Consider the following 26,556-nt stretch of genomic DNA (forward strand, 5'->3'; position numbering starts at 1 on the left):
TAGGGGAATGTCCTTATGTGTTTGAGTTACCTATCCATCTCTGAGCTACAAAAGAGAAGAAAGGAAGATAGTAAAGGAATGACAAAGTCATGCAGCAAAACCAATTTTATTTAATTTTATGTTTTTTAAAAAAAAAAGTGGACACCTAAAAAAAAATATTACTTTTTACCATTAAAATTGCACATTATTAACCTGTTTTTTGTGTATAATGTTCTTATTTACTATTTGCGTATTTACAGCTGTTCTTTCACTTACAAAGAGAACGTTCCTTTCCTGAGCACAGAGCCAGATTTTATGCTGCTGAAATAGCCAGTGCACTGGGCTACTTACACTCCATAAATATAGTGTACAGGTAAGTTTCTGAAATGTATCCTTGTCCCACAGAAGTTCAAAACAAAATACTCAATAAAAACTACTACATGAAATCATCTTATGGGAAACTTGAACATAACAATTTCACCAAAACTTGATGCTTTCAGGTGAAGAATAAAAGTCCTTGCTTCTGAAGCTCTTGTGTTAGTTGCTGCCGTTTTGAATTAATACAATTATATTTTTTTTTAATAGGGATTTAAAACCAGAAAACATTCTTCTAGATTCACTAGTAAGTATACAACACTATTTTAGGTTTTCTGTGTTCTCTCACAAAATTGACACTCATGTATGCACATGTTAAGCGTGTTCTTTTTTTAAAATACCACTCTTTCTCAAACAGGGTCATGTTGTGTTGACAGACTTTGGACTTTGTAAAGAAGGGATTGCAAGTTCTGATACCACTGCAACTTTTTGTGGGACCCCAGAAGTATGTTGACAACTTTCATGGGTTTTTTTGGCTAGTAATTAATGACTCTTGACTATTATGAATATTTGTGTAACTGGATGATCAAATACTCTGCTTTGTGTTTTCAGAGATTTGCATTCTTTTAACAAGCTCTTCAATGAAACCAAACCAAAGACAAGCTTCCTGCAGATCTGTTTTGTCCTTTTTACTATATGCAGTGTCTCCTACTTACTACCCACATCCCCATAACTCATCTCTTCCTTCCTTCCTTCCGTTTTCCAGCCCTTTTCAAACATTGTTTCCTCCCATGTCTCCTAGACACAGGACAGTTAGCTTGTCTAACAGCTGCAACAGATTTGCCAATATGAATCTACTTACCGTATTCTGCCACTGATTTTTAGTAAGTTTATAGGGAGTTAATATCTGTGAGTCTTGAGCAAATTTTGCATATGCATGAAACTTTGAACTTGCTGACCAAGTTTATTGAATTCTGTTGGGTTTTTTTCCAGTGTAGTTTTCTCAGTAAACTTAGAATCTGGAAGTCTTGGAACACTTACGAGGAATTCACTGAAATGCCAGGATTAGTGGCTTTGATAATTTGATAAACATATTTTAAATTACAGAAAAGACCTTTGAAGGCAGTGAAGGATGAGTGAGGAGTAGTATTTAGCTGAAACATTTGAACTATAAAAAAAAAAAGGCAGGTGGCAACATGTGACAACTTATCCTAGTTATGATCAGAGTAGGAATCCATAAAGCTGAGTAGTAAATGTGAGCTGAAACAATATTTGTTGAATATTTTGGAAAGTTCTAAGGACACTATATAGAACACTGATAACTCTAAATCTGTTTGAGAAAATCTGTGGGGTTTTTTCTTCATGTTCAGAGGCTTAGTCTTCACACTTACCTTGGACTTGCATGAACTGCAACATAAGAGGCTGCTAGTGCTGTTGCTTCATATGACTTCTTAAAAATATCAAGACTAAACATAGCACTTGTGTATTAGCCCTTCTAATCCAAGATTTAGATTCCAGTCTTTCATAATCTTGCTAAAAGTGTAATGATCTTCCCAGTGTTTCTAAACACTGAGTTGAATGACTTGGTGAGTTCCAACACCTAAAAACCTCAAAGCAGGTTGTGAAAGATTAGAAAAAGCGTGAAGTAGTTGAGTTCAAATAATTCAGCTGCTTTTCATGTTTTTGCAGGGTCATCTATAGACAAATGAGTTACAGGGCACTTCCACATGCAGAAAATTTGAGAAATACTGATTTAATTAAACTGTGAGTTTCAGTCTGTGCCTTGTCTGACAATGCTATCATCTACTTGTAAATTAAATTTTAGAATTTGGATGCTAGAATGATAGAAGTGAGCATCTTCTTGTTCTGAGCGTTTAGAAGCTGTGTGTGCTGTAGATGAGGACTGAGATTATGATGATCCAGCAATAGTAATTTTATATTACATATTCACAAAGAATAGTCTCATATTACGAAGTGGCTGTCCTTGTGCTGTAGTGTTAGTAAGCTCTGTGATGCTGGGTAGATTTCTTGCAAGGCAGGTGGAAGCCAGTTACCATTGTCATTCAGTGTTTGATGGTATCGGGTGTTTATCACAAATCAGTCAGGTGATACTTATTTGCCCAGAATCTCTAATTTAGCAACTCACCACTCGTGCCCTCATTGAGATTTACAGTGAAACTTAATATAGGTCATACAGTTTCTCAATAATGATAGATTTGAGGCAGAACTAGTATCTTCTTTCATTTTTATGTACTGGATGGGGAGCATATGGGCTTAGGATGGCAGAATAGGCATGGCTAGTAGCCAGCTTGCTGAGAGATGTAGCCTCTGCAACAGTGCAGCAGCCTATCTGAAATGTAAAGTTTCACAATAGAGGTGGCAAAGTAGTTTGGCAAAACAATAGTGTGTGGAAAGTATTGTTTCAGTTCGTGTCATGGTTTAACCCCAGCCAGTAACTAAGCACCATGCAGCTGCTCAGTCACTCCCCCCATCCAGTGGGATGGAGGAGAGAATCGTAAGGAAAAAAAGTGAAACTCATGGGTTCAGATAAGAACAGTTTAATAGAACAGAAAGGAAGAAACTAACAATTATAATAATAATAATAAAATTAAAACAATAATAAAAGGATTGAAATATACAAAACAAGTGATGCACAATGCAGTTGCTCACCACTCACCAACCGATGCCCAGTTAGTTCCTGAGCGGTGATCTCCCCCCAGCCCCCAGGCCAAATCCTCCCAGTTTATATACTGGGCATGACATCACATGGTATGGAATACCCCTTTGGCCAGTTTGGGTCAGCTGTCCTGGCTGTGCCCCCTCCCAACTTCTTGTGCCCCTCCAGTTTTCTTGCTGTCTGGGCGTGAGAAGCTGAAAAATCCTTGACCTAGTATAAACACTACTTAGCAACAACTGAAAAATTTAGTGTGTTATCAACATTCTTCTCCCACTAAATCCAGAACATAACACTATACCAGGTACTAGAAAGAAAATTAACTCTATCCCAGCCAAAACCAGGACAGTTGGGAAAACAACTTTTCTGCTTGGTAAATGACCAGATGGTGACAAAGTATTTGCCAGGTTTGTTGAAGGACAAGATAAATACTTAGCAGTCTTACAATTGCTATGAAGCAACTTTTCCTGAAGGTGTTTACTGTGATGTGACTAAAACCTAGGTTTTATTCTTGCTAGCCTAACGCTCTAAAATACCTTTTTTTATTTTTTTTATTTTAGTATCTTGCACCAGAAGTCATTAAAAAGCAGCCCTATGACAACACAGTAGACTGGTGGTGCCTTGGTGCAGTTCTTTATGAAATGCTTTATGGGCTGGTATGTACTTAATATGTGGGGGGCAAGGGTTGCTTCCCTCCCCTCTCCCCCTTTATGTGAAGTAACCCTGGAGTGTTGTTAAAGATGCTAACTTTTGCAAAATATTTAAATACTCCACTTAAATGGATGAACAGTTTGTCTTACACATAACATAGCACCTGTTTCTCTCTTTTGGATTTTGCATTGCTTCTTGATGTCTAAAATTTTGCTTTCCAGTGAACTGCTGGACATCAACTCCAATGAAGACAAATGCTCATCACTTTGAGGGAATGTGAGAATAAACTGAATCAACAGTGATAACACCCAATTAAAAAAAAAAACAACACACAACTTATGAGTAAAATTTTGCCAAATACTAGAATAAATAAAATTAAAAGACTTCTTACTTAGGTCTCCCAGGTTTTCTCCTAGCTTTTTCACTTCTTGATGCAGCATTATAACAAAAAAATCTTACTATGCTTCTAGTCATATGTAATTCGTAACAATCTGTTCTGCTAGTTTTCTTGAGTTTTATCTCTTCCTGTAGGACCTTAAATAGGAAGATAGATTTGTTTTTCCACTCTCATGTTCTTTTCAGGCAAGTTCAATGGGAGCTTTGAAGCTGGATGGCATCTGTGGCTACTTACAAGTGTGAGAACTTGTTAGGAGAAGAGGAGGTGGGTGGGGAAGCTATCAAGTGTAAAGAGCTGGCAGTGGTGATGACTGAATTAGAAGTTAGTGCATAAGAAGAGGTAGTCTTCTTCACTGCTGGCAGTTTGTACTTCTTATAGAATCATTTACTGATCATACACATGAAAGAAAATGTTGCATGTGGCTTGAAATTCATGTACAATTTTTATTTTTTAGCCTCCTTTTTACTGCCGTGATGTTGCCGAGATGTACGAGAATATTCTTCATAAACCCCTAGTTTTGCGCCCAGGAATCAGTCTTACAGCCTGGTCTATTCTGGAAGAACTTTTGGAGAAGGATCGGCAAAGTAGACTTGGAGCAAGGGAAGATTTTGTATGTAATGTCTTAACTTATCAAGCCTTACTTCACTTAAAAGGCCATCACCAAATCTATGTGCACAGCACAGGTTTAATAGTTGGAGACAGGTTGCTGTGTTATGTCTGTTTCTGTTTTCTTCCTTTTTATTTCTTCATTAAAGACACCAGTGTGGTTCAATCCCTGAAAGTTGTTGGGAGTTGTCATGGGATATAAACATTTTGAGCTTGGTTGCTGCTGTACCTCCCAGCAAAGGAAACCATTCCTGGTGTAGTAGTCACTAAGGTAGGTTTCACTGTTCATAGTGAAACTGGGAAATAATCGGAAGAAAAGTTATTTTTCTGGTAAGGTCACTTCAACTACATGAAAAACAGTCTTCAGATAAAGAGGAACTCTAGTACTGTGCAAACAGCAGCTTTTTTTTTTTAGCCTTAAAATCATGGCAGATGTTTTCCCAGTGTAGCAACAAAAACTTTGTTTGCAAGAAGGTGATGTGAGAAAGTATAGAAGTCTTCAGAACTGTGTGATGAGGAATGATCTAGAAGGACTTCTTCCATCCATTAATTGAGATCTTCATAGTCTTCTGTTTGCAGCCCTAACGTTAGGTAGTCTGTTGACCTTGTAACACAGCATTTAGACTATGATGTTGTACTTTCTCATAGTGTGGAGCAAGATGAAAGGGTGGAAGCATTTAGTGTAGCTGTTTTCTGCTTTCATAACTAGTAAGCATATTACAGAGTTGTTGAAGTACCTGCTTCTCAGACAATGATCTGCTTTACAAAAACTAACAAAACTTTAAGGCAAGAGCAGAGATACTAACAGAAAACATTCTTGCTCTGTGGTAGACTTCAAGATGGTTGATTTTAAGGCTTAAAAGCAGAAAATATGATCTTAAAACGAAACCAGCTTGTAGAGGCAGGCTAACAAATTTTAATTGCTTTTTTTACCAACTATAGCTGTTATTGCAAAGTAGCCTGCGAATAAATAAACCAATGAAGGACTTGACTTCCTTATGTGCATGCAGTCTGAAGTAGTATTTACTATGATGCACGGGATAGATCTCTGGAATATCTAAAATACTTATTCCTTACTGCAGCTTGAAATTCAAAAGCACCCATTCTTTGAATCTCTCAGCTGGACTGACCTTCTTCAGAAGAAGATTCCGCCACCATTTAATCCTAATGTGGTAGGTGCCTGGTGCTGTTTTAGTTCATACCTGCCAAATTTCTGCCTTTGAGGGCTCATCTGTTTGCAAAGAATGTTTGTTTCAGAATGGTGAAGAATGGGAACCTCCCAGTGCTGACTGGCCTTTTGAGCAGTCACACTTCGGAGCAGTGATGCTGTCTTTTTTTACTTAAAACTCAGTTTGACATATCGCTGTTCCCTCTGCTCATTTGTGTCAAAGTACTGTCAATCTTTGTGAGGTCTGAAGATCACAGAAGAAAATACAGTTAGTCTCTTTATTTGAAGACTTTCGAAAAAATTATTTCTTGCTTTTTTTTGTAGTTATTAAGCCTTAGTTGCAGCTTTTCGTTATCCTCCCATCAGTTTAAACTGTGTCAACCTGTGACTGCTTGTCCAAAAACTCAGGGGGGAGGAGGTGGGACAGTGGGGAGGAAGTACTTCTTAAAGTCGCATCAGAGCATCCCCTTTTATTGAGTCTGTGTCTGGTGAAGAAGCCTTAGCTGTCTTGTCTTTTCCCTCTGTGGCTAAATATTACTATGCCTTAGTTCTTAGGTGTGTTACTGGGAAGCTGATCTATCATAACACTAGTACTGTTGCTAGAATTTAACACTTAAAGTATTATTGATGGAAAAGGGAGAAAGAGAATTTGGTGTGGATTGGATTTTTTTTTTTTTTTTTTAGTTTGGTTTGGGGTTTTTTTGTGGGAGGTGTTTTTTTATTTGGTTGGTTTGAGGTTTTGTTGTTTGGGTTTTGGGGGGGTGCATGTTAGTTTTTGCATCTCCCTGACAGTCATTTAAGAAAGAGACATTTCTTCAGATTTCTTAGCTTTATCAGATCATCAACGTATGTAGGCTTTGGCCTGAACCCCAGCCTAAAAGAAACAAGGAGGCTTTTAATAGCTGTTTTCAGGGATGCTGTGGTGCGCTTCATTAAATTTCCTGTACTTAAATAGGAAAGAACAACATAAAGTAGAAAGCCTCAAGAGTTAAATTTGAAATCTAAAGGACAAGCACAAGTTTAAAACACATTATTAATATGACAACTGATAGATCTTTCTGTTTTCTAGGTTGGACCAGATGATATTGGGAATTTTGATGCAGTGTTTACAGAAGAAATGGTCCCATACTCAGTTTGCGTTTCTTCTGATTACAGCATTGTTAACGCCAGTGTCCTAGAGGCGGATGATGCATTTGTTGGATTTTCTTATGCACCACCTTCTGAAGATATGTTTTGCTAGGAAGTTAGAAGCCAACAGTGTTTTGGAACTCTTGGGGGGAACTGAAACATTAGGATTGTGGACACATTCCAAAATAGCATAACTAGTGCCTCGTTTTGTATGTAGGTTTGAAACCTATGAACAAACTTTCTCTGCTGTATAGGAGGAGCATTTTGGGCATTTTGGATGGCTTTCTTTGGGGTTTGAACTGTTTGTTCCTGCTGCAGAAAATATTTTTTAAAACCATTAAAAAGTGTTCTCTACCTATTTTTTAAGCAAAACCACTGACTGTTCTCCTCAATCCCTTCAAGTTTACATTCATACCTGTCTAAGATTTGGCTGGCACAAACAGCAGCAAATTTAGTAAATTTATAAATGCTTTTGTACCTATTTACAGTGACCTTGTGCTTGAATTGTAACTATGCAAATTGTCTTTTGTATATCCTGGTTTAAAAAAGGTAAATGTTTTCCCTGTTATATCAGTTTGAAATATATGTTAATTTACCTGTCAGCACTTAAATGAGGGGTTAATATTAAGACCAAGATTCTTAAAGGACTTCTGCAGATGGAAAGTTGGTCATGTAAAACTGGATTGTTGCTCTTGCGCTTGCTGAAGTAGCCATTCACTCAACTGGATTATCTGAGGTATAGGGGATTGCTCAAAGCAAGGATGGGACAAATTAACTGGATTGATTTGATAACATTACTGATCATGTGTTCTACTTATTTTTCCTCCCTGAGATAAACATGTCTACTACATGAAAAATATTTTTGGTTAAAACTCTGCTTTTCCAAAGATACAATATGCAATAATCACTGTTACTTTAAAAGGTTATCTTGCTTTGACCTTTTGGGGGTGGGCGGTGAGGGGATCATGCCAAATATTAGGGATTTTTCTCATGGAATTATAGTTTGAAACACTAATACATTCCAAATTGATTGCATTTCAATGTTCATAGCTACTTGTCTTTGTGTTCCAGTTTGCACCAATCTTCACTTGATATTGGGAGGGAAAAAAATGTAAATTACGCTGATAATTTTAAAAATGTGAAAAGCTGTTGTATTTCTCATAACATACACGTGTATGGACAAACTGATAATTCTGAACAATTTCTGTTTAAGGAAATTTTTTTAAACAATGCAAAAATTGACTGCAGTTACAGTGTATAAAGGCCTATCATGGTAGTAGTTTTATATATATTACTTGTAAATAACAACTTATTTTTGTCTGTTACTTCAAAAATGTTCTGTGTTTTTTGTTCATAAATACATTCAGTTAAATGCCTTGATTTGAGAGAGTTCTGATAAGACACTGATGAGTAGCCAGAGTTAAATGTTACATAAATTTCAGTATCTAAATAATCTCATTTTTGACAAAATAAGAACTAGCCAAGAGAAATGCTATCTATATTGCATCAAGATCAGTTAAAAATTGAGAACATTGGGGAAAAGAGCATATCAAATTATAATTCTTTTGAAATTAATGTTGTGTCAACAGTGAAACGTTAGACCAGTGGAAACTAAAACAAGATTGCCTGCTTATCTCAACAAGTATCTCCTATAGCACTATCTCCTGCAGAATGCTGAAGTGATGCTGAGCAGTTGCTATGTGAGGTGTTAGAAGGAGTGGTTGGGTAAAAGGGGTAAGAATTGACATTGGGATGGAAGGAAGGAACTGTATCATTTGTGGGAGCAGAGTGGTGGCTTGGCGCTCATTTTCCATAGTGCTGCTCTGTGAAATTTTGAGAGGTTGGGAAATAGCTATGCAGCTGTTCAGGACCACCACAAACTACATGAACCCTGTTCTTGCAGTTATAATGACTTGCAAGCAACAGCCTTACCTTTTTTTTTTTTTTTTTTTTTTTTAAACGTAAGAAAGGAAGTATCCATTCTCATACTGAATTTTTACTCTGTATGCTCCTGAAATTATTGTGGGCTACTGTAACTACCTTCTCTTTACGGCAAGGAAGTACAGTACTGTAGAGAGATGGGAAGGAGAGGGCATACTTCAGCAGTTGTTGCTGTGGGAGCTAGCGCCCCTTTTAGTTTTGTTGTCTTATATTTCCAAGATGTCTGTATCTAGCTGCCTGACTGGGTGAGGAGTTTTGTTTTTTCTTGTCACAAATTTGGGGGTTCTTTCCCTTTCTTTTTAATTAAAAAAAATGGCAGTGGTAGTGGACGTTATTTCTGGGAGAGCAGCTTAATAATTGCTTATTAAGCTTTTTCCTTCAGCAGGCTCTGCCTTTTTGGCGACGTGCGAGTGTGTTAAACATACCACTTGCAATACGTAAGTTTGCTTTGTTTCTTTGAGTGTAACTTCATGTTGTAAAATGCCTTGGTCAGATCAGGATTTCTAAAGATAACAGACTGTGTACAATATCAGGCAATAAAGCCTCACAATACTTCTGTATCTAGTGCTCTTGTTCTGCATCTCTCTGCATTTCCTGATGACAGTTTTCGAAGTAAGATGGCATAGTTCAGAGTGTAGTAATCCCTTCACCCAGCGCTGAGCTGAAAAGGGAAATCTGAAGCACTAGTTGTGGCAAAGCCTAGACAGGAGATAGTGGAAGAACCTACACAGGAATCACCTGTGGTACTCTCTTCCTGTTTTGGCAGATACATAATAAAGGGAGGTAAAATCTGTCACTTTGTGACTAATGCAGGGGTTTTTGCCTGTCCATAGCAAAAGGAGATTGTTCCTCCCCTTCCAGAGAGGTGCATCTGAGCCCTGTGAGGAGTAGGCTGCCTCTCCTGGTGCTGTGGAAGCAAAGGAACAGTGCTGCCTTTGTGCTCTTTAGTCTTTTGGCCTGGGAGGAGAGAGAGGGAGAGAGACAACAAGAGGGACTGACTGAACTGCATGGCAGTTGTATTTCAGTCCATGCTTTTACAACAGAAAGAGAGTTTAAAGGTGCTGTCCTGGGAGGTAAGCTTGCAGACAGCTGGCATGCTAAAGGCAGCAGTTAAATCTGCAATGTTTTACAAATATGTCCTCTTTTAGTCCTTGTTACGCTGCCTGTACATGACCCTTTTCTAGTGACGCAACTCAGACTGTGGCCACAGTAAAGGCAGCGCACCCCGCAGTAGCTCTGTGCTTAGCAGGGCAGTCATGAAGAGGTGGTGGCTGATGCGCTTGTGCGGCTGTGGGTAATGGGGGGGGGTGTTGGGTGTTAGGGTTTCTCTTTACTCCCGGGGAAAAAGGAGCGGGTTTAGCGCTGCTGCTGCCTTTCAGGGGCCTGGTAATGGCGACCCTGAGAGGCTGAGTCCGCTGGGGCAGGCGGCTGCCGGGCGGAGGGGAGCTGTGGCGCCTTTCCCGCCCGCGCCACAGGCTAACGGCTGTCCCCGAGCCCGCCGGCGGGCGGCGGCGGGTGGCGGCTGAGGGGGTGAGGGAGCGGCACCGGTAGCCCCGTCCGGCGGCTGGCGAGCCCCTCGCTGCCGCCTCGTAGCTGGTCCCGTTCATCTCTCCTGCGGGCACACCAGGGTCCTCGGGGGGGTAGAAGGCGTCACGGCCCCTCTCCCGCTGTGGCGTGGGCAGCCTGGTCGCCCTCGCCGCCCATGGCTGCCGACGCAGCAGTGTTGAAGAGGGGGGCATAGGAAGCCTGGAGAATATTCTGGGGAGAGCGCCGGTGGGGTTTGTGGGGAAGGGGTGCTGATGGCAGGAGCTTGAAGCCAGGGGGCGGCTTTGGGCATCGTGCAGTGTCCGACGGTGGAGTGCAGCTGAGTGGGGTTAGCTGTCTTGGGGGGGGGGGGGGGGCACTGATGAAGGCAGTCACACTGGTAGTGGGACTGGTCAGACTTTTTTTTTTCCCGAAGCTTAGGCGATAACAGTGTTTAGTGCACAGTGACCTGGGCCATAGCTTAGTCCTTCCTAGTCATGTTTGGTGTCCTTTCGTTCTAGCCAGGGGAATGCGGGGACCAGGGAGATGGGGTGGGGGGTGTTGCTCTCACCCCTTCTTGCTGAAGATTTCAAGGGATGGAGCAGTAATTGTGTAGGATTAATCTGAAAGAAACTGGGAAAAAAAAATCCATACTATAAATTCACTTTCAACTTGCACTTAAAATTTGATACTTCAGGCCACTAAACACCACTACCAGCACATGGCATACCGTTCTCACGTGATAGGGTTTACACTGCTGCCACACTGGTGTTGTGCTGGTATCCAGTTACTCCTCTCTCAGATGTTGATCTGTTCGTCCTCCTGAACCCAGTTCTGTGAACTCCTGCAGGGGGTCCTTCATATGCTATGAGCTGTGCTTCCTTGTCAGCCCAATAATTCTATGTCTTGTCCTTTACTAGGTAGCTAAGTCTATTTTTGAAGATTTAAGTGGCATTTCATATTGGTCACCTACAGAGAGGACAAAGGACACTTTATAGAAGAAAATCTGTAAGACAGTAAAACAGATGTGTATATGCAAAATACCATATTTTGGCCTTAGTAATTCTTTGTCTAAATTCAGTGAAGTAGTGCTTCATGGTATGAGATTTTACTTAAAAAAAAAAAAAAAGCAGAGATGTGGATAAATACATAATGAAAATGGCACTGAAGAGCACCATCAGCCTCCAAACCAAAACTGTAGTTGTGAAAGTTTTGTCTTCTGTATACATGGATGGAAACAAGTGTTTGCAAGATCAACACCTTAAGTGGGTACTACAGGAGGTAACAGCAGAGCAGGAAAGTCAGACTGAAAAAAAGGGAAAAGATGTTGCCCAGTTTTACACTTTTAACAGCTATGACAGACTTCTCAGATAAGAGAGAGATTAAAGTTTTGCTTTTGCTAGGCTGATGAGACCTATAAAATACATAGGGGAGGTTAAATTAAATGCAAGCTTTAATTTCATGGGTTAGGGAATTGGTAAGTGAAATAATTCACTGAGAAAACACTAGAGCATTCTTCAGCAATTTACTTTGGTAATGTAGTATGCTTCAGTCATTGGAAAGAACTTCCCATTGAATGGTGGTATTTAAAAAAATCCTTAAAGACTTGCATAGCTTGAAAAAGAGACTATTTATTTTAATTTTGTATGGTTTTGTTAATATATACTTTCATTATTATTGTAGCATGGCCAGTTCTAATGTCATTTCTTCACAGCTTATTCCAACATTTTGATAAAGAGTGCAAAGATCTTTTTTGGAAGATGCATCGTGAAATACAAAAAATGAGGGAAATTGCCCTTGTTTACCTTGACAGAAGTGGTGGCCTTCAGAAATTCGTGCACGATTGCAAAAAATATAATGGTATTACTCACTCAATAGCTATTCTGTTAAATGGATATGTAATGTTACACAAATCTCTGTGATTTTTATTTAAGATGCTTTTTGCTCCTGCAGACTCAAAACAAAGTTACGCTGTTTATCGTTTTGTTATTTCAATAAATCCTTCTGATATTGCTGAATTAGATGCAACTCTTGGAAACTACATTCTTCATAATCCCATACAAGCTGCACAGATTTTTCAAACAGTAAGTTATATATTTATAGACAAGAGTAGACAAAAGTACATCTTCTATATTTTAACTAGATTTTCCTTTTTAAACTGAAGCTATTTTTCAATCGCAGGTGTGTTTCATAGCTATTAAGACATTATCATTAATTGAACAATTGCAGACAGAGGCCCAGGTGAGTCTGAATTGTTTTCCTCCGTTTAGGTCTTAAATCTTTTAAGTATGGTGAAGTATTAACAAATATTAATTTTGTATTAACTTTCCAGTTTTCATTTTCCCTTTGGTTGTAGCATTATTTGTAACTAAAAATAGCTGGAAGTCCCAACCATATTGCAAGAATTTTGAGATAATTAATATGAAACCTAATTATTCTTACACTTCATGGGTTTCTGAACTTTTTTTCTAATAGCTATATATCACATTGTGTGTTTTTCCATCTAAGTAAAGCAGTTTTTAATAAAAAATATTTTTACAGTGTTAATGTAATTGTGTCTCTTCTTAGATCAGTATACTGCTGAAACCAACGCATTTGCCACCTTTACCAAGTTATGTTCTGAGTCTTTCTGCATTTCCCTTTAATTATACATCTCAAAGATTTTATATGTCTGAAGGAATAGCAATTGCAATGGGAACTGTAACAAAATATACACAAGGAGCAAGATTTCTTTGTACTGAGGAAACCTGTCCATTTTCTGAAGGTAGTTGAAAAAAAATGAGAGCAGTACTATTTCAAAAGCTTTTTAATAAATCTGGTAACAGAGTTTAAAAACCTAGCGCGAAAAAGGCATTTTCCTATGCAGTCTTATTATGCAGACATTTTTGTAATGAGCACAGCATGATTTTTATTAATTGAAAGTAGTGGACCTTGCCAGTGGTTGCTCAGCATTATTTAATGTTTTGGGAGCATAGCTATGCCAGCAATCCATTTTCCTAATGCTGAAGATAGTTTATATGAGAAAAGATGTCTCACCAATATATTTTAATAAATTATCTGAAATTAAAAAAGCTAAACTAGAATACCTCCCCCCCACACCCCGCCTTGGAAACTGTGTTTCTGTTTATATAAAAATACCGCAGAACAGTATGCTTAAGTGACTGACAAAAGCTTCTAGCATAGAAAAAGTTTGCATTGATGAGTAGCTGACTTCTGTGGAACTACTCCTTTGAGTAATCTTACTGAAGTGCTTTTATTGTTGCAGGATTAGGCCTTAAGTACTTTTAAGCCTGTTTTGTTTGCTTCTTCCTGTAACAGAAACCATAAAATTATAAGAGAGAAGGGAAATCCCAAAGCTAGGAGACTGCAGAATAAATCATAATGATGTCTTTATGAGGGCACGTACCTCTAAAAATGAATATCCATGCCCCATGTCATTTCCACGCCGGGCAGAAGCGGCAGTCGCTGGCTCCTGCTGCTCAGAAACCCAGGCCAAGCTATCGTGTCTGGGAATGTGCAATAGGGAATTCTGCCATCTTGTGGTCGACATATAATAAATTATACAGATCATTTTAGTGGCAACACATGATAAATTTGGAATTTCACTGTCCAGCATTTTAATCACTTCTGTTCTTAATGGGAAATTTAAAATGAGAGCCATGTCTTCATTTTAAATGTCTGGTAATTTTTTGTTGTCATTTTTTTTTGTTAAGGATTTAGGTACATAAGAGTACATCTGCCCGGAGCTACAGAATCTGCCACAGTGAGGAATGATTTTGTGTGTAGTTTGTGTTCTTCACCACTGCAGGAAGACATTAAATTTAGAGTACTTGGTGGTAGGACCTATGTAGTTTTATTTTTAGATCTGTTACTTTCCTACTTCTGTTAAAAAATAAGTAAACAAAATGGTTAAGAGGAAAAAGCCCTAAAATACACCACTCATTAAAAAAAAAAGAAAAAGAAAAAAAAAAGCTGTACTGTTTTCAAGAGAACTAACTTTTATTTGCCTTTATTTTGAAAGATAAACAAATAGTTGAAATGATTGATGCAAAAGTTCTTAATGCTTTGAAAGGATATTCCAATGATAAATCACATTTTAGGATTCAGACATTTACAGTTTTCTTGAGAGGTAAGCTGAGTTTTGGAGTTTTGTCAAAAATATTTTAGACTTGAACTGTAATAATCCCTTGCATTTTCCTTGTAAGTCCATTTCTCTGGATAAAATAGTAAAAGTCATAATTTATATTGCAGTTCTTTAACAAAACCGGGGGGGGGGGGGGGAATACATAAAATTAGCTAGGTGACTAAACAATATGCACAGATGATTGAAGACTGCACATGGCAAAACTGTGGTGTTCACTTTTATACCTTCATTTAAATAAAATCCCCTGGCCAGCTCTGCAGTATCCCACTCGAACTGTAGCTTGTTTTTTCACCCTTGCTACTTCCTTTTGTTATACTGTTTTGTACAATTTCACGGGTCTTTAACATCCTTCCTCAATCTAGCTGTTTTCCGCATTCCATCAGGATTTTTGGCTTCTACTACCACTACCTTCCACTGCAAACATTAAATGATTTCTAATGAGAATATCCAACTAGAATCACAACTCACCAATATACCTCCATTAATTCTCTTAAGAAAAAAACCCAAACCCTGCCATTCCAAGTCTATGGAATTATATGGTTCATTTCTTGAAAACTAAATAGAAAAAACTACTACTACTACTAAAGTTATAAAAATAATATTATAAAACAGAATGTATGGGTGAGATAGTGCATTGTGCATGCATTAAATTTCCACTCGCTTCAGTGATCAGTGAGGTTAGATAGGGTATCACAGCTGAGATGCATATTTGGTTGGACCTAACTCTCATTTTGAAAAAATAAATGTGATTTTTTTTCTCTTTTTTTTTTTTTTTAAGATGCACAGAAATACAAAGCTATTTTTGTCTTTTTGAAATCTGTTTAATTTGGATCTCCTTTTTATTGTGTTTTTTTTTCTCTGACATTTTATAGGACAGTAACTGACAATGGTGTCACCACAAGTTTCAGAGTAGAAATGTATATTTGTGAACAACTGTCAATTTTCTTTTCAATGCTGAAGGAAATGCATGATCTGTTTTCATTATCAGGAATCTACTTCTCCTCACCCCGTGTGCCTTCCTTACCTTTTGCATTAATTAATTAAATTGTATGCTTCATTTTATTCTAGTCCATTATGGTGAACCTGGCATCCAACTGTTGTTTTCTGCAATTAAATTGTAAAATAGAATTGTTCAGAATGTGAAGAAAGTTTTCTGACCATGTCTTTAAAACTGTTTTTTATGCTCTAACACATCTGCAGGTCGTCCCCCCCCTTTTTTTTTAATTCCTAGATGAACTAGCCAATAAAATGAAAATAGGAAACCACTACAAGATTATAGGAATTCCAGCTTGTGTACGAAATGGCTTACAAGCTACAGCATGTATAGAAGTCAATAGTGTACAGCTCTGTAAACCAAATGGTAAGAAAATTCCATTAAAAATTGACTTAAAAAGTTGGAAAGCCTTCTAGAACAAAATCTTGAGAATTGGTAGAGTTTTCTATTATCTAGAGGCCCAGATTACAAAACTACTCTGGACCTTTCCTCTTACAGTCTGAAATGTATGTTTATGGTTATTTGAGAGTATCTTCTTCTGCCTACTTTCCATGCACTGGGAAACTACATAATTATTTACTGCAGTTCGTCAACTTCTCTTTCCAACTTTTCCTATCCACTGGAAAGTATTTTGATACCATACATTAAATGAACCTGATATTTCAGTTTGTTATTCCTTTCTTATTCCATCAGTTTTAGCAGATCATGTCTGCTACCTTTTTAGCAGTAAAAGTGTCAGATGTTTACATTCTCAATTTGTGCTTAATACATAAGCACATTTGTTGTAAGTTTTGTATCAAGACTAGAATGGTGATTTGTTCTAATATATCTGCACAGCTCTCTTATCGTTTGTTAACCTGTACTTTGTTTTCATTAGGTCCTTCTTTTGTCAGTGACAATTTTAAGTATCTGCTCTCACTGACTTCAGGTTCATGCTGGAGGTTTACTGCCATCCTTGCCAATATCTTTGCTTCTCAAGTTGTTCCACCAGGCACTTACAATACTCTTAAACTTGCAATATTGCTGAGTCTAGTACAGACATGTGAAAAAGAAAATGCAGATTATCTGGATCTGTTGATTGTGACAAGCGACACGCTAGTAATTGATAGGTAAAGAGATTCCATATTTTACACGTAAGTTAGAATTAAAAACATTAATATTTTTAAAGATAATAGGATTGATCTTACATGAAAAGATAGAGACTATATTTTAAAAGGATATACAAGGCTCCAACTTAGTAACAGTACCCAATTTCTATCCCTCAGACACTTTTATTTATTTCAAGTGAAAAATCTGGATCAGAACTTCACTAATAATAAAATCCCTGAACACTCTTGTAATGATCTCAGTAAGATTTTAACACTAGCACTGTTTAGCAGACCTCAAACAAAATATTCTTCTCAAATCAAAACTAAAGACTGTCTCAGAAGCTGGTAATGATAAAAGCAAAGGGTTCTACTTTTCAAATCTTGTGTCACTTTAAGCCTTTTCATCACCACTTCCCAGCCATCAGCATTTTCAGTTAATAAGCAGTGTGTAAATACTTAGATTTTTATCACTCTTTTTCATAAAAACTATACTGATACGGTATCAAGTCATGTACATCTTTACACATAGATCATAAATCCAGCTGTTGTTGCCTTTAACAAAATGTTTTTCTGTATTTATGCATTTTATGTATTTACCCCTTCACACAACTACAAACTATTAACACAATTTCACATACACTACAGAAAAGTACAATATGCTCAGCTTTAAATTTACATTAATTTATACAAAATTACCTTCTCCTTCCCCAACTCAAAACAGGGCTTCATTTTTATTTTTGAAAAAGATCTTTTGAAAGTGGCATGAATTTTATTTTCATTTGAGAGTTCTTCAACAAATTCATTACTATTTTTTATTGTAGAAAAAAATAATTTCAAAATTTAGTGGTATAAATTAGTTCAAATTTGAAAAAAATGTGAGCTGCAGGATTTTTTTCCCCAGGTGAAGAGTAAGGTTTCATAAGAGAAATCATAGGAGCTCAGACCGTTTTAAGAATCAAAACACCTGGTTAATACTGAAACAGTTACACACTGTAAATCTTAGTCAGTACTGTCATTTGTACTGTCTTGCATGTGCACATAGTATTTTACTGTCAGTAGCCTGTCAAAGTAAGCATTTCCTACATCATATTTCGGTTGGTATGATAGCCTATTTACTAATACTTATTAATTTTAATTAATAATTTTCTCCCAGTTATTAATAGTAGGATAAATCATGCTCGACATCTTAAAATCCGTAGGAGCCTTTGATTGTGGAACCAGACAGGCAATTTGCAACCTCTTTGTGCCAAGGAACATAGCATAGGGGATGAAAAAGAAATTCTATACCTGCTTTCTCAAAAAGAATTACGGGGGGGGGGGGGGGGGTGGGGGGGTGGGTAGACCCCAGGCAGGCAGCGCTTGCAAGTTCCCAGTCTTTTCATTTTTTTCGCAGATGGCCAGGATTACTAATCCTCTACACTTTTAAATCACTGGAAAGGTTTCTCTAGAATAGGAATAGGAGTTAACAATATGGGGTTAAATTGTAAGACTTCTTTGACTTCCTAGCAATTACGTCTATTGCAAACCATGATTTGCCTCATGTTGAATCCCTAAGAAAAACAGTCCTCTTGGCAGCTGTTGGAGAGAAGGCTTGGACTTCTACCTTTGTATTCAGAGTTACTTTAGTTTTGACACGGGTTTTATGTTAAGTGGGGCTTTTTTTTGTTGTTTCTATGTGAGTCTTAATGAATAAATACTGTTATAAATTGTTTAAGTTTTGAAAAACTGAACAATAATTTAACAATTTATGACTGACAGAATTATTTAATCCTTTAGGCTTCTGAATTACAGCGTATGTCTTCTGCCTCGTGGCATACGACACCCACCTTCCAGTGAAATTTTTCCTTCTGTGTCCAAAGATAAACATGGAACTGGAACTGCTAGTATTCAAGCGTGCAGCGCTGTGCTGGCTAAGGGTGGTATCTGTTACATAGGAGACTTATCTTCATATAAAAAGGATAAACTTGAACTTCTACAGTCTGGTAATCTCACACCTACTAACAAATGAGGGGACAGAACAAAATAAACATGCAAATTCATGGCTAGGTTTGTTCCCCAGCTTATGGCCCTCAACTGCTGTGAAAATCTAGAACCTATTTTTAACGAGTCTGTGTAAGAAATAAGGGAGAGAAAAAAAGTCCTATAAGCTTATATTTGCTACATAGGATACACTACAGGGATCCATCCATTGATAGTGACAATTCAGTGAAATACATAATCGTGACTGGTTTCAGATAGTGTGTATGGGACTAGAATTTATCGTTAAACTAGATCAATTACATAACTGATGTATTTTGTCCTATCGTAGCGTTAGAGAGCAGAACAACAACAGTATTCATTCCTGGGAAGAAGTATGGAGAAGAGGCTGACCAACAAGTTACTATTTCAGTTCAGACCAATTTTTGGTCTTTTGTAGATGTGGATTCTTCATCAAAGAAACATATACAAAAGGATAACTTTTTAATTGGACAGATGGTAAAGCACATGCCTTGTTATGACAGTAACTGTACTACAGCACTATTATGTTTATGGTTATTATAACACTAATTGTGTTTATGGTTATTTCAACTTATATTAAAAACAATAACATTTGTTATTATTTTTTTCCCCAAAAGTCACAACTTAGGTCACTTTAAATCAAGTATGTTCTAAAATGAGCTAGCTTTCCCAAAAGTAGGTATCCTTTATTTTATTCAGAATAGCTTGACAACTACTATTGAAACACAATTTTATGGCATATATTATAGATAATTCATTAGATAATCTTGCAGGACTGAGTATATATGGACATTGAACATTTCAGACTGAAAAAACTGTGATGTTTCTACAAGTCAAAAGGCTCAAATAAAGTAATTGTTTTCTTTCTCTGTGTCTTCTCTTTAGGATGTGAGTTTGATTCCACCTAACCTTCTAGATGGTTTTGGGCTTCTGATACACAGTGAGTTTCCTTCATGCCGACCATCTTCTTCTCTTGTACATCATATCTTGGAAAAAGCCATTAATCCTGAAGTCATGCTGTACAAAGTCTCACAGCAGTTCAGAATGCAGGATTATGAGGAGGTAACAGATACTACCCAATAATTTAGAAATGCATTATATTTAGGAATATCATACTATTTCTGGAACCAGAAGGCTCTCTCTGCACATTCAGATTACTTATTTTTAAACCTGTTAATGCTAACTTTCTACCCTTTCCCCCCACCATATTCCCACTAGCACTAACAGGATCATTATAAAATTAGCTTCAGTTCTTCAAAAGGGCCAGCATAAATTGTTTGATATTGTTTCTGAAAAACATATTAGGTTAAACATTCATATGAGAACAGATCTCCAATACCTACTTTTGACCAAATAGTTCACCATCAGTAGTAAAAGTTAACATTCCATTCTAAATAAACTGGCAATATCTCTAGTATAACTAACAAATGATTCTGTTTAGTATCTGAGATCTATCCTTGTGCATAGCTGAATGGTGACAGCTGTCTTTTTATAAAAACTATTGGTGGAATATATTGTCCAAACTATATTACTATGCTACTGGTATGTTAAAAGGTGTGAAAAATGTAATTATTTATTTTCCAGTTAAATATTTAAAATTTATACCCTCTCTCTAGTTTATTTTCTTTGCTAGGAATCTTCATGTTGAACTGAGTTCAGAAGCAGAAAACCTCATTCAGGGCTACTATCTTGCAAGTCGCAGAGTGAGAAGAGATTCTTTTCATGGGTCAACATTATCACCATCTGCACTAAAAATTCTGTATGTCCTACCTTTCATAGTAAAGGAAACACATCTACATTCCAAATAGAAATTGTGCCAACCTGCTCAAGAGCTTGTTAAATAAAAATCTAGACAAGACTCTCAAGTTTGGAAAAGATCAAGTGTAAAGAATCTTATTTACCATTTATGAATACCATTTATTTTATATATTGATGCCAGGCAAAACCCCAGTGATTTAAGAAGCAATTATCACTATCAAAGCTGTCTAGAAAAAACAAAAATGGGATTTAAATTACTACAGCTTTGTATTATGCAAGCAAAAAAAGTATTAACAGTAGATAATATGCCAAGTTCCACTGCTTTCATAGCCCAAGGAAGTCATGCATAATAGTATGTATTTTGTGAGTGACAAATGTAACTGCACAGTATTTGTGGGAAGCTTACACAGCTTAAGTATGGAAAAAAACTAGTCCAGTGTTAACTTTTGATTTACAGAAGTGCTTGAAACAGGGCAATACATACTGCATTCATGTCTGCAATATTTTTCATTTCTGACATGCTTATATTAATCTCTTAGGATTTCACTGTCTAAGGCTCATACTAAACTAAGTTTAAGAAAGAAAGTACTTGAGGAAGATGCATTGATTGCCATCTTGTTACTTGAATCATCTCTTACTCTAAAACACGGTAAATAATGCAACTGTCTTTAGTCTTGGGTACATCATTTTCACATTTTGAGAGTCTGAAAAAAGTTTGTATCAATTGATCGCAGTAATAGTTAGTTAATTTCAAATAAAAGTCCAGAATTTCCACTGTTGAAGACTGATATCAGAAAAGTCTTTCAGTTGACTTTTCCGTAAAGAGTCTCAGTGCTGTATGTAAATAATGAGGCCCCAGGCCAGCACCAAGCCTCCATTCTTTTTGCTTGGCTTGAGGCATCAATCATCTAACATTCATCCAGGTTAAACTAAAGACAGGTTTACCTCCCTGGGGAAACAGAAGACATGGGTTGCATTTTTTGTTTATCTAGCATCACAGTCACATTTGTTCACACAAAGATTTATAACACACAAGATTGCATTACTAAGTAATGTGTCACAGCTTTTTTTTTTTCCTTCAAAGTCCTGGCAAGTTTATCAAGTCTTTTAGCATAAGTCTTGATTTCTTCTTTGCTTAGGCAAGTCTGCATTATGCATAGCACCAAATCCTGTATTTCCATTTGACCTCAGTGATGAAAACTCCCTGCAACAGAGAGATAGTTACCTCATGCAATGTCATGATCAACTGCTGAAGTTTATTGGTGCATATGGCCCAGGAATTCACATTAACACTAATGAAGAGTGAAAACTCCACTCTGTAAGTAAAGCCTGAAGCTTTATCTTTGAGAGGCTGCAGTTAGAAATATACAACTAATAAAGACTTTAGTATTTTTGTAAGATGTTTCAGTTGTATTTTGCTAAGGACTAAAGCATAGCTGACAAGATTTTATTACAACTTTTTTGACAGCATTGTTTGAAGGCAGGAGTGATATCTTTATCCTGGGAGGCCATGGCTTCAGAATAAAGCCACAACCTGAACTTTTCTTCCTGGCTCCCGCTGTTCATCCACAGTTAAGTGAGGAGTAAAGCAGGGTTTTTAATAAGATTACAACTAACAATTAAACCAGGAGTTTAGAATCTCATGTTTCATTTCAACTATGTGAACTCTCCAGTTTTTCTTGTTGCTTCTTTTCAAATGTATCACCCAATGAAGGGTAAGTAATTTTAAGTACATTAAAACTCTATTTTCCTAGTGTAAGCCAACTTTCTTAAATTACTCATGCTCTATAAATTTTAAAATCTATAGAAGTATCACCATACTGTTTGATGTTCTGTGTCTTAGTTTTACATTGCAGCAACAATATTAGACCAGGATGCCAGTGTGCTCCTGCAATCTGAAAAAAAAAATTTCCACATTACTTTATATAGACTGCAGGGCATAGTAGAACCCTACAGGAAAGTGGAAAAAAAAAGTTAGACAACGTGGTAGGTAGACAGCTCAATGAGTTCAACTCTACCTCACTGCAAAAACAAGTGTAAAGAATGGTGTGGTAGAAGATTAGGTGTCTGAGATACAGTATGCTTCTCTAACTACAAGCTTCCCTGTATCTTTGTCTTCCTAGTAAGGATATAGCAGTAGACATAATACTGACCAAGTTTTATATCCAAGAGGTCCATGTTAAAAAAAAAGTAGCAGAAAAATTGTACAGACTTCTTGTCAACACTGGACAAGCTGAATACCAAAGGCTTGGTGTGACTCCTACCCAGGATGTCATCCAGCAGGATCATGGTCCTACTGCTCACATAGCCTCAACAGAAAACTAGTCACTGAAAACAGAAATCCAACATTTTATTCATACACACACTGCCTTGGAGATAAGCAGAAAAGCTGCCACCACTAACACTTTAAACACTCCCATAACACAAGTTTCCCTACATGTTTTAACCCTTGATTTATTCAATTTTGGTCAATTTATTTGGTACATTTAAATAGTCATACTAAGTTCTAAGAGTGTCTGCAACACCACTCCCCTTTCTAGAGGGACACTCACCTGAACCTCACTCGAGGATTATTCACACATTTTCACTAAACAGCTACTCCCATGCCTTACTGTTGAATCAAGCAGTATTTTTGAGGAGCAGGAAGGGCCATGAAAGCATTTCCAAGTGCATTAGAACTCCACACTTCAGGCTGCTGTTTTCAATCTAACAACAAAACAAAACAGGCTATCAAAATAAGTCAGTTTTCTGTATCCTTAATCAATCTTACACAAAGTTATTAACTTCACTGGCATTTCAGATTCAAAGATACACATCAAAAACCAGTCAGATGGGTAAACGGCAAAGATTTCATCATTATGCCAGAAAAACAACTTCCAGAGTAGACCTAAACAGAATTCCTTTATAAATCACTATTTTTGACAAGCCATAGTAAAGAATGTATATCCTTAGAAAAAAAAATTCAGCAAAAAGAGCACAACTTTTTATCCTTACCTCTCCCCAGTTTCTCCTGTGATGTTACAAGCAAAAATTAGAAGACTAGTAGCCGTACCACAAGTAAAGGACAGCAAAGCCAGTCAGTAGTCCAAAAGTGTCTGTGACTAACAGGCCACACTTCAGCTGATACAAGCCAGCACAGGTCCAGACAGCAGCAAGCATGGCCAGTACAGGCCTTCACCAGCTAGCCACACAGCTTACTGGAGCCCAAGTACTGTAGTATCACAGTAAAAAAGCAACTTACCTTCTTGAACACCCACACTTCCAAAAGTGGATGGAGTCTACTGTTGGCTGTGTGTGCACACACATGCCTCAAATACAGTGGACAAGGTAGTTTGATCTCAATTGCACCTTTAAAATAATAAATAAAATCAGAAACAATGGTAGCAAATCACACTGGAAAAATCCTAATTAGCTGGCACATCAGATACAACATTGCTCATCACAAAATTCAGTTGGGTAAACGGCAAAGAGTCATCATCATTATGCCAGCAAACAGCTTCCTGCCTGGACAAAGACTGGTGTAATTTTTTCCAGGTATCAGGCACAGGGGATTTGTTGAGTTTGTCTCAAGAGACGCACTCCCATAAATTGAAGCAGAACCTTGTTTTTAACTGTTAAGCACAGAGTGGATGCACCATAGCCAGGAAGAAGAGAAAAAAAGCTCTCTCTGGGCACAAAAATGCAGGTCCCTCCCTGTCATTACCTTCAAGCCCCAGATGCCAATTATCTTTCTAGAGGCAAAAAGTTCACTGCCAGTCACCCTTCCCTTTGGAATATATTCCAACAGACTGATACAGTTAAGTGCCAGCAGGGATGGAGATTTGCACACTGTTCTTCACTTTATTCTGTCACTTGCAACTAGCATCTGTTAATTCTTCAAAGCAGAAGTCTTGTTTCTCTCCCCAGTTAAAAAAATAGATTCGCTGATGCTATTACAAACCTCTCCCCTCTGATCCCTTCAGGATTCCCGGATTGCACCTGCTTTGTTCTGGGGAGCAGGTCCTAGAGGTTTTATAGCTGTCGTAATGCCTTCTGTTGGAATTTCAACCTCTTAACCCTACATGCAGCCATATTCCTCCTTGTTCCATCAGTAAGAGAATTTACAAGCCATAAAACAGCTTCAGAACTCTAGATCTAGATTTCAGGAGGCTTCACTCAACATTTTTAAGTACAGTAAGAAATAATTACTTCTGTAGCTCCAGAATTCATGTGACATCTTTCTGCTTGCATGGTAACAGTGTGGCAGAGTCCAGACTGAAGATTCCCAAAGCCAGTAGCAAACTCATCTCTTAACTTCACTTGCTGCCTAAAACAAAAAAAGGAGATAAAAGCTGTTTTGATTCAGAGAACTCCACTGCTGAGCCAGCAGCAGAAAGCATCAGCACTTCCTTGGGGAAAGCCGGCCAGTCAAAGAAGCACCAGCATACTGGGCAACCTCGCTGCTGGTTTTATCATTACCTGGGGAGAAAGCTAGAGACAGCATTGGCCAGGATCAAGGTTAAACAGAGGTGTGACCATTTCACCTAAAGCAAGTTCCCATACAAAGAATGACTGATTGCAGGGCTATTACGCTGCTTCTAACAAACAGCCGTCACTGGGGAGAGGAGTACCCCAGCAGGGTAGTCTTTAACCCCAGCTCATGTGCCGTGCTCTGGGGAACCTACTGACACGCTTCCCTATCCGTGGAATCGAGGTCAGCACTGGCGCTATGTCCTGGCAGGAGAGCATGACTGCCGAGACCCCAGGGCCCTGCCCCTGCCAGAACCCAGCATTTTGGATCCCTGTTTACAACCCAAAAAGGGCATGGCCAGGGTCACCATACAACACTTGCCCGATTCCCCAAAGGAAAAAAAGGTAATTTATCTTTAGGACATGCGTTTGCTGATTAAAGTGATTTATCGGCAAAACCAAGTCTCTTTGGATATCCCATCTGTCATCCCTTTGAAGACTCGATGAGCTGAGAGAGAACTCGGAGTAACCAGCATGGCCTGCCAGTGGAGCAGCGCATACTAACGAGGGCCCTCCGAGCCTCAGCAGGCGTACGCAGCTCCCTGGGAAGCCGGCGTGGCTAGTGGGCCTCAGCTTGAGCACACGGCTGCAGCGCCCGCCCACAGCGCGACACCGGGCAGCCGGCACAACGGTGCAGCCACATCAGCGCGACGTCCCCATGACGGCTTGCGCGGTTTAGAAAACGGCGCCAGCAACCCATCCTTTCAGTCCTCGAGATTCCACTCGCTGTTTTCAGAACTGGATTTCTTACGTCAAACAGCAAGGGCTATTTCTAATTCCTCCGGGAAGAACAAATCAAGACACCACTCCTGCCGAGCGGAGGAGCTGCCCCAAGGCGGCAGCAAGCCAGGCGCTGCCCGGGCGGTTCGGCCGCTCCTGACGCCCCCGGGGAAGCGAAGCCGGAGGCTGCTGCTGCTGCTGCCGCCGCCGGAGGGTCCGCACGGCCGCCCCGCCCCGCCCCGGCGGGATTAGACCGGGCGGCCAAAGCTACCGCTCCGATACCGGGAGTACCCGCGGCGCGGACGGGACAGCTCGCAAGCCACGGGGCTACCGTGCGCCGGCAGCCCCCGCCACCGGGCCGGCGCAGTACCCGCGGCACCGCGCACACGGCCAGCCGGCCCCGCCGCCAGACGCGGCCGGGTCCCGCGGCACGTCGGCCTGAGCCGCCGCCGCCGCCGCCGCCCTCCCCTCCCCACCCCACCCCGAAACCCGGTACCCTGGTGCGGCCGCTGCGGTGCAGTACCGCCCTACCGCCCCCTCCTCAGGGCCGCAGGGCGCGCGGAAGGGGCGAGCCCGAGGCGGGATGCCGTTAAATAGGCCGCGCGCCAGGGGCGGGGCAGGCGCGCGGCACCGCGGCGCTTTCCGGAAAGGCGGTGCCTGCCGAGACGGTGGGCGCGGCTGTGTGCGCATGCGCGGTCCGGGAGGAGGCCGGGAGGAGGCCGTCCCGGCTGTGTCTTCGCAGCCCCCTGGGCGGCACAGGCCTCCCTGCGGCCGGGCTTCCCGCCCTCAGGCCGCGGCAGCCGCGCTCGTCCCCGGCCCTGGGAGCCTTGAGGGGCAGCCCGGCCCGGTCCGGTCCGGTTGGGCCGGCAGCCGCGGAAATCCTTTAAGAACCGCTGTAACGGCGCTTTCGCGGGCACTGGGCACCGTTCTCACTGAACAGTCGGTGTTCTAGAAGTCAAAGC

At 39.3% G+C, this 26,556-nt stretch overlaps 2 protein-coding genes, 1 long non-coding RNA gene and 1 other non-coding gene across 18 annotated transcripts in view; 2 read left to right on the top strand and 2 right to left on the bottom strand.

Moving 5' to 3' along the window:
- SGK3 (serum/glucocorticoid regulated kinase family member 3) overlaps positions 1-8,252 on the top strand; it is an 81,827-nt gene extending 73,575 nt beyond the window's left edge. For 8 of the 11 annotated variants that reach the window (XM_049829749.1, XM_049829700.1, XM_049829720.1 and 5 more), the window contains 7 exons: positions 240-352; positions 565-601; positions 713-799; positions 3,529-3,624; positions 4,471-4,626; positions 5,705-5,794; positions 6,860-8,252. In XM_049829749.1, the coding sequence (XP_049685706.1) occupies positions 240-352; positions 565-601; positions 713-799; positions 3,529-3,624; positions 4,471-4,626; positions 5,705-5,794; positions 6,860-7,030 (750 nt within the window). In that variant the 3' untranslated portion in view covers positions 7,031-8,252. Of the gene's footprint in view, positions 1-239; positions 353-564; positions 602-712; positions 800-3,528; positions 3,625-4,470; positions 5,036-5,704; positions 5,795-6,859 lie in introns of those variants that run through there. The other 3 variants (XR_007509710.1, XM_049829790.1, XM_049829771.1) reach the window with 3 other exon arrangements.
- A 3,611-nt stretch (positions 8,253-11,863) lies between these two features.
- Positions 11,864-21,671, top strand: MCMDC2 (minichromosome maintenance domain containing 2). The gene is made up of 14 exons (XM_049829815.1): positions 11,864-12,243; positions 12,337-12,467; positions 12,565-12,624; positions 12,952-13,147; positions 14,097-14,219; positions 14,405-14,512; positions 15,759-15,887; positions 16,399-16,630; positions 18,386-18,591; positions 18,918-19,084; positions 19,493-19,669; positions 20,224-20,366; positions 20,905-21,014; positions 21,505-21,671. Exons 1-14 carry the CDS (start codon positions 12,030-12,032, stop codon positions 21,669-21,671), a joined length of 2,163 nt encoding a protein of 720 aa, XP_049685772.1. The 5' UTR covers positions 11,864-12,029.
- On the bottom strand, positions 19,067-26,177 carry LOC126051093 (uncharacterized). Of its 5 annotated transcripts, none has more exons than XR_007509717.1 (5): positions 26,091-26,177; positions 24,554-24,671; positions 23,607-23,713; positions 22,918-23,071; positions 19,067-22,260 (listed from the first exon to the last, which is right to left on the bottom strand). It is a non-coding gene; the product is annotated as an uncharacterized LOC126051093 (long non-coding RNA). The 5 variants fall into 5 exon arrangements; XR_007509716.1 differs by lacking the exon at positions 26,091-26,177 and adding an exon at positions 25,626-25,952; XR_007509713.1 differs by lacking the exon at positions 26,091-26,177 and having other exon boundaries at positions 19,067-21,569; positions 22,187-22,260; positions 24,554-25,952.
- LOC126051283 (small nucleolar RNA SNORD87) lies at positions 23,777-23,855 on the bottom strand. The gene has a single exon (XR_007509772.1). It is a non-coding gene; the product is annotated as a small nucleolar RNA SNORD87 (small nucleolar RNA).
- Positions 26,178-26,556: the final 379 nt, after the last annotated feature.

Source organism: Accipiter gentilis, chromosome 2 (genome assembly GCF_929443795.1).
Source record: "Accipiter gentilis chromosome 2, bAccGen1.1, whole genome shotgun sequence".
Lineage (NCBI taxonomy): Eukaryota > Metazoa > Chordata > Aves > Accipitriformes > Accipitridae > Astur > Astur gentilis.

What these genes read in the sequence shown, in the direction of transcription:
- MCMDC2 (XM_049829815.1), top strand. Translation starts at nt 12,030, where the DNA reads ATGGTTTTGTTAATATATACTTTCATTATTATTGTAGCATGGCCAGTT. An exon ending in ACAGCTCTGTAAACCAAATG is followed by an intron (nt 15,888 to 16,398) that starts GTAAGAAAATTC and finishes TGTTTTCATTAG; the next exon opens with GTCCTTCTTTTGTCAGTGAC. An exon ending in ACTTTTTAATTGGACAGATG is followed by an intron (nt 19,085 to 19,492) that starts GTAAAGCACATG and finishes TCTTCTCTTTAG; the next exon opens with GATGTGAGTTTGATTCCACC.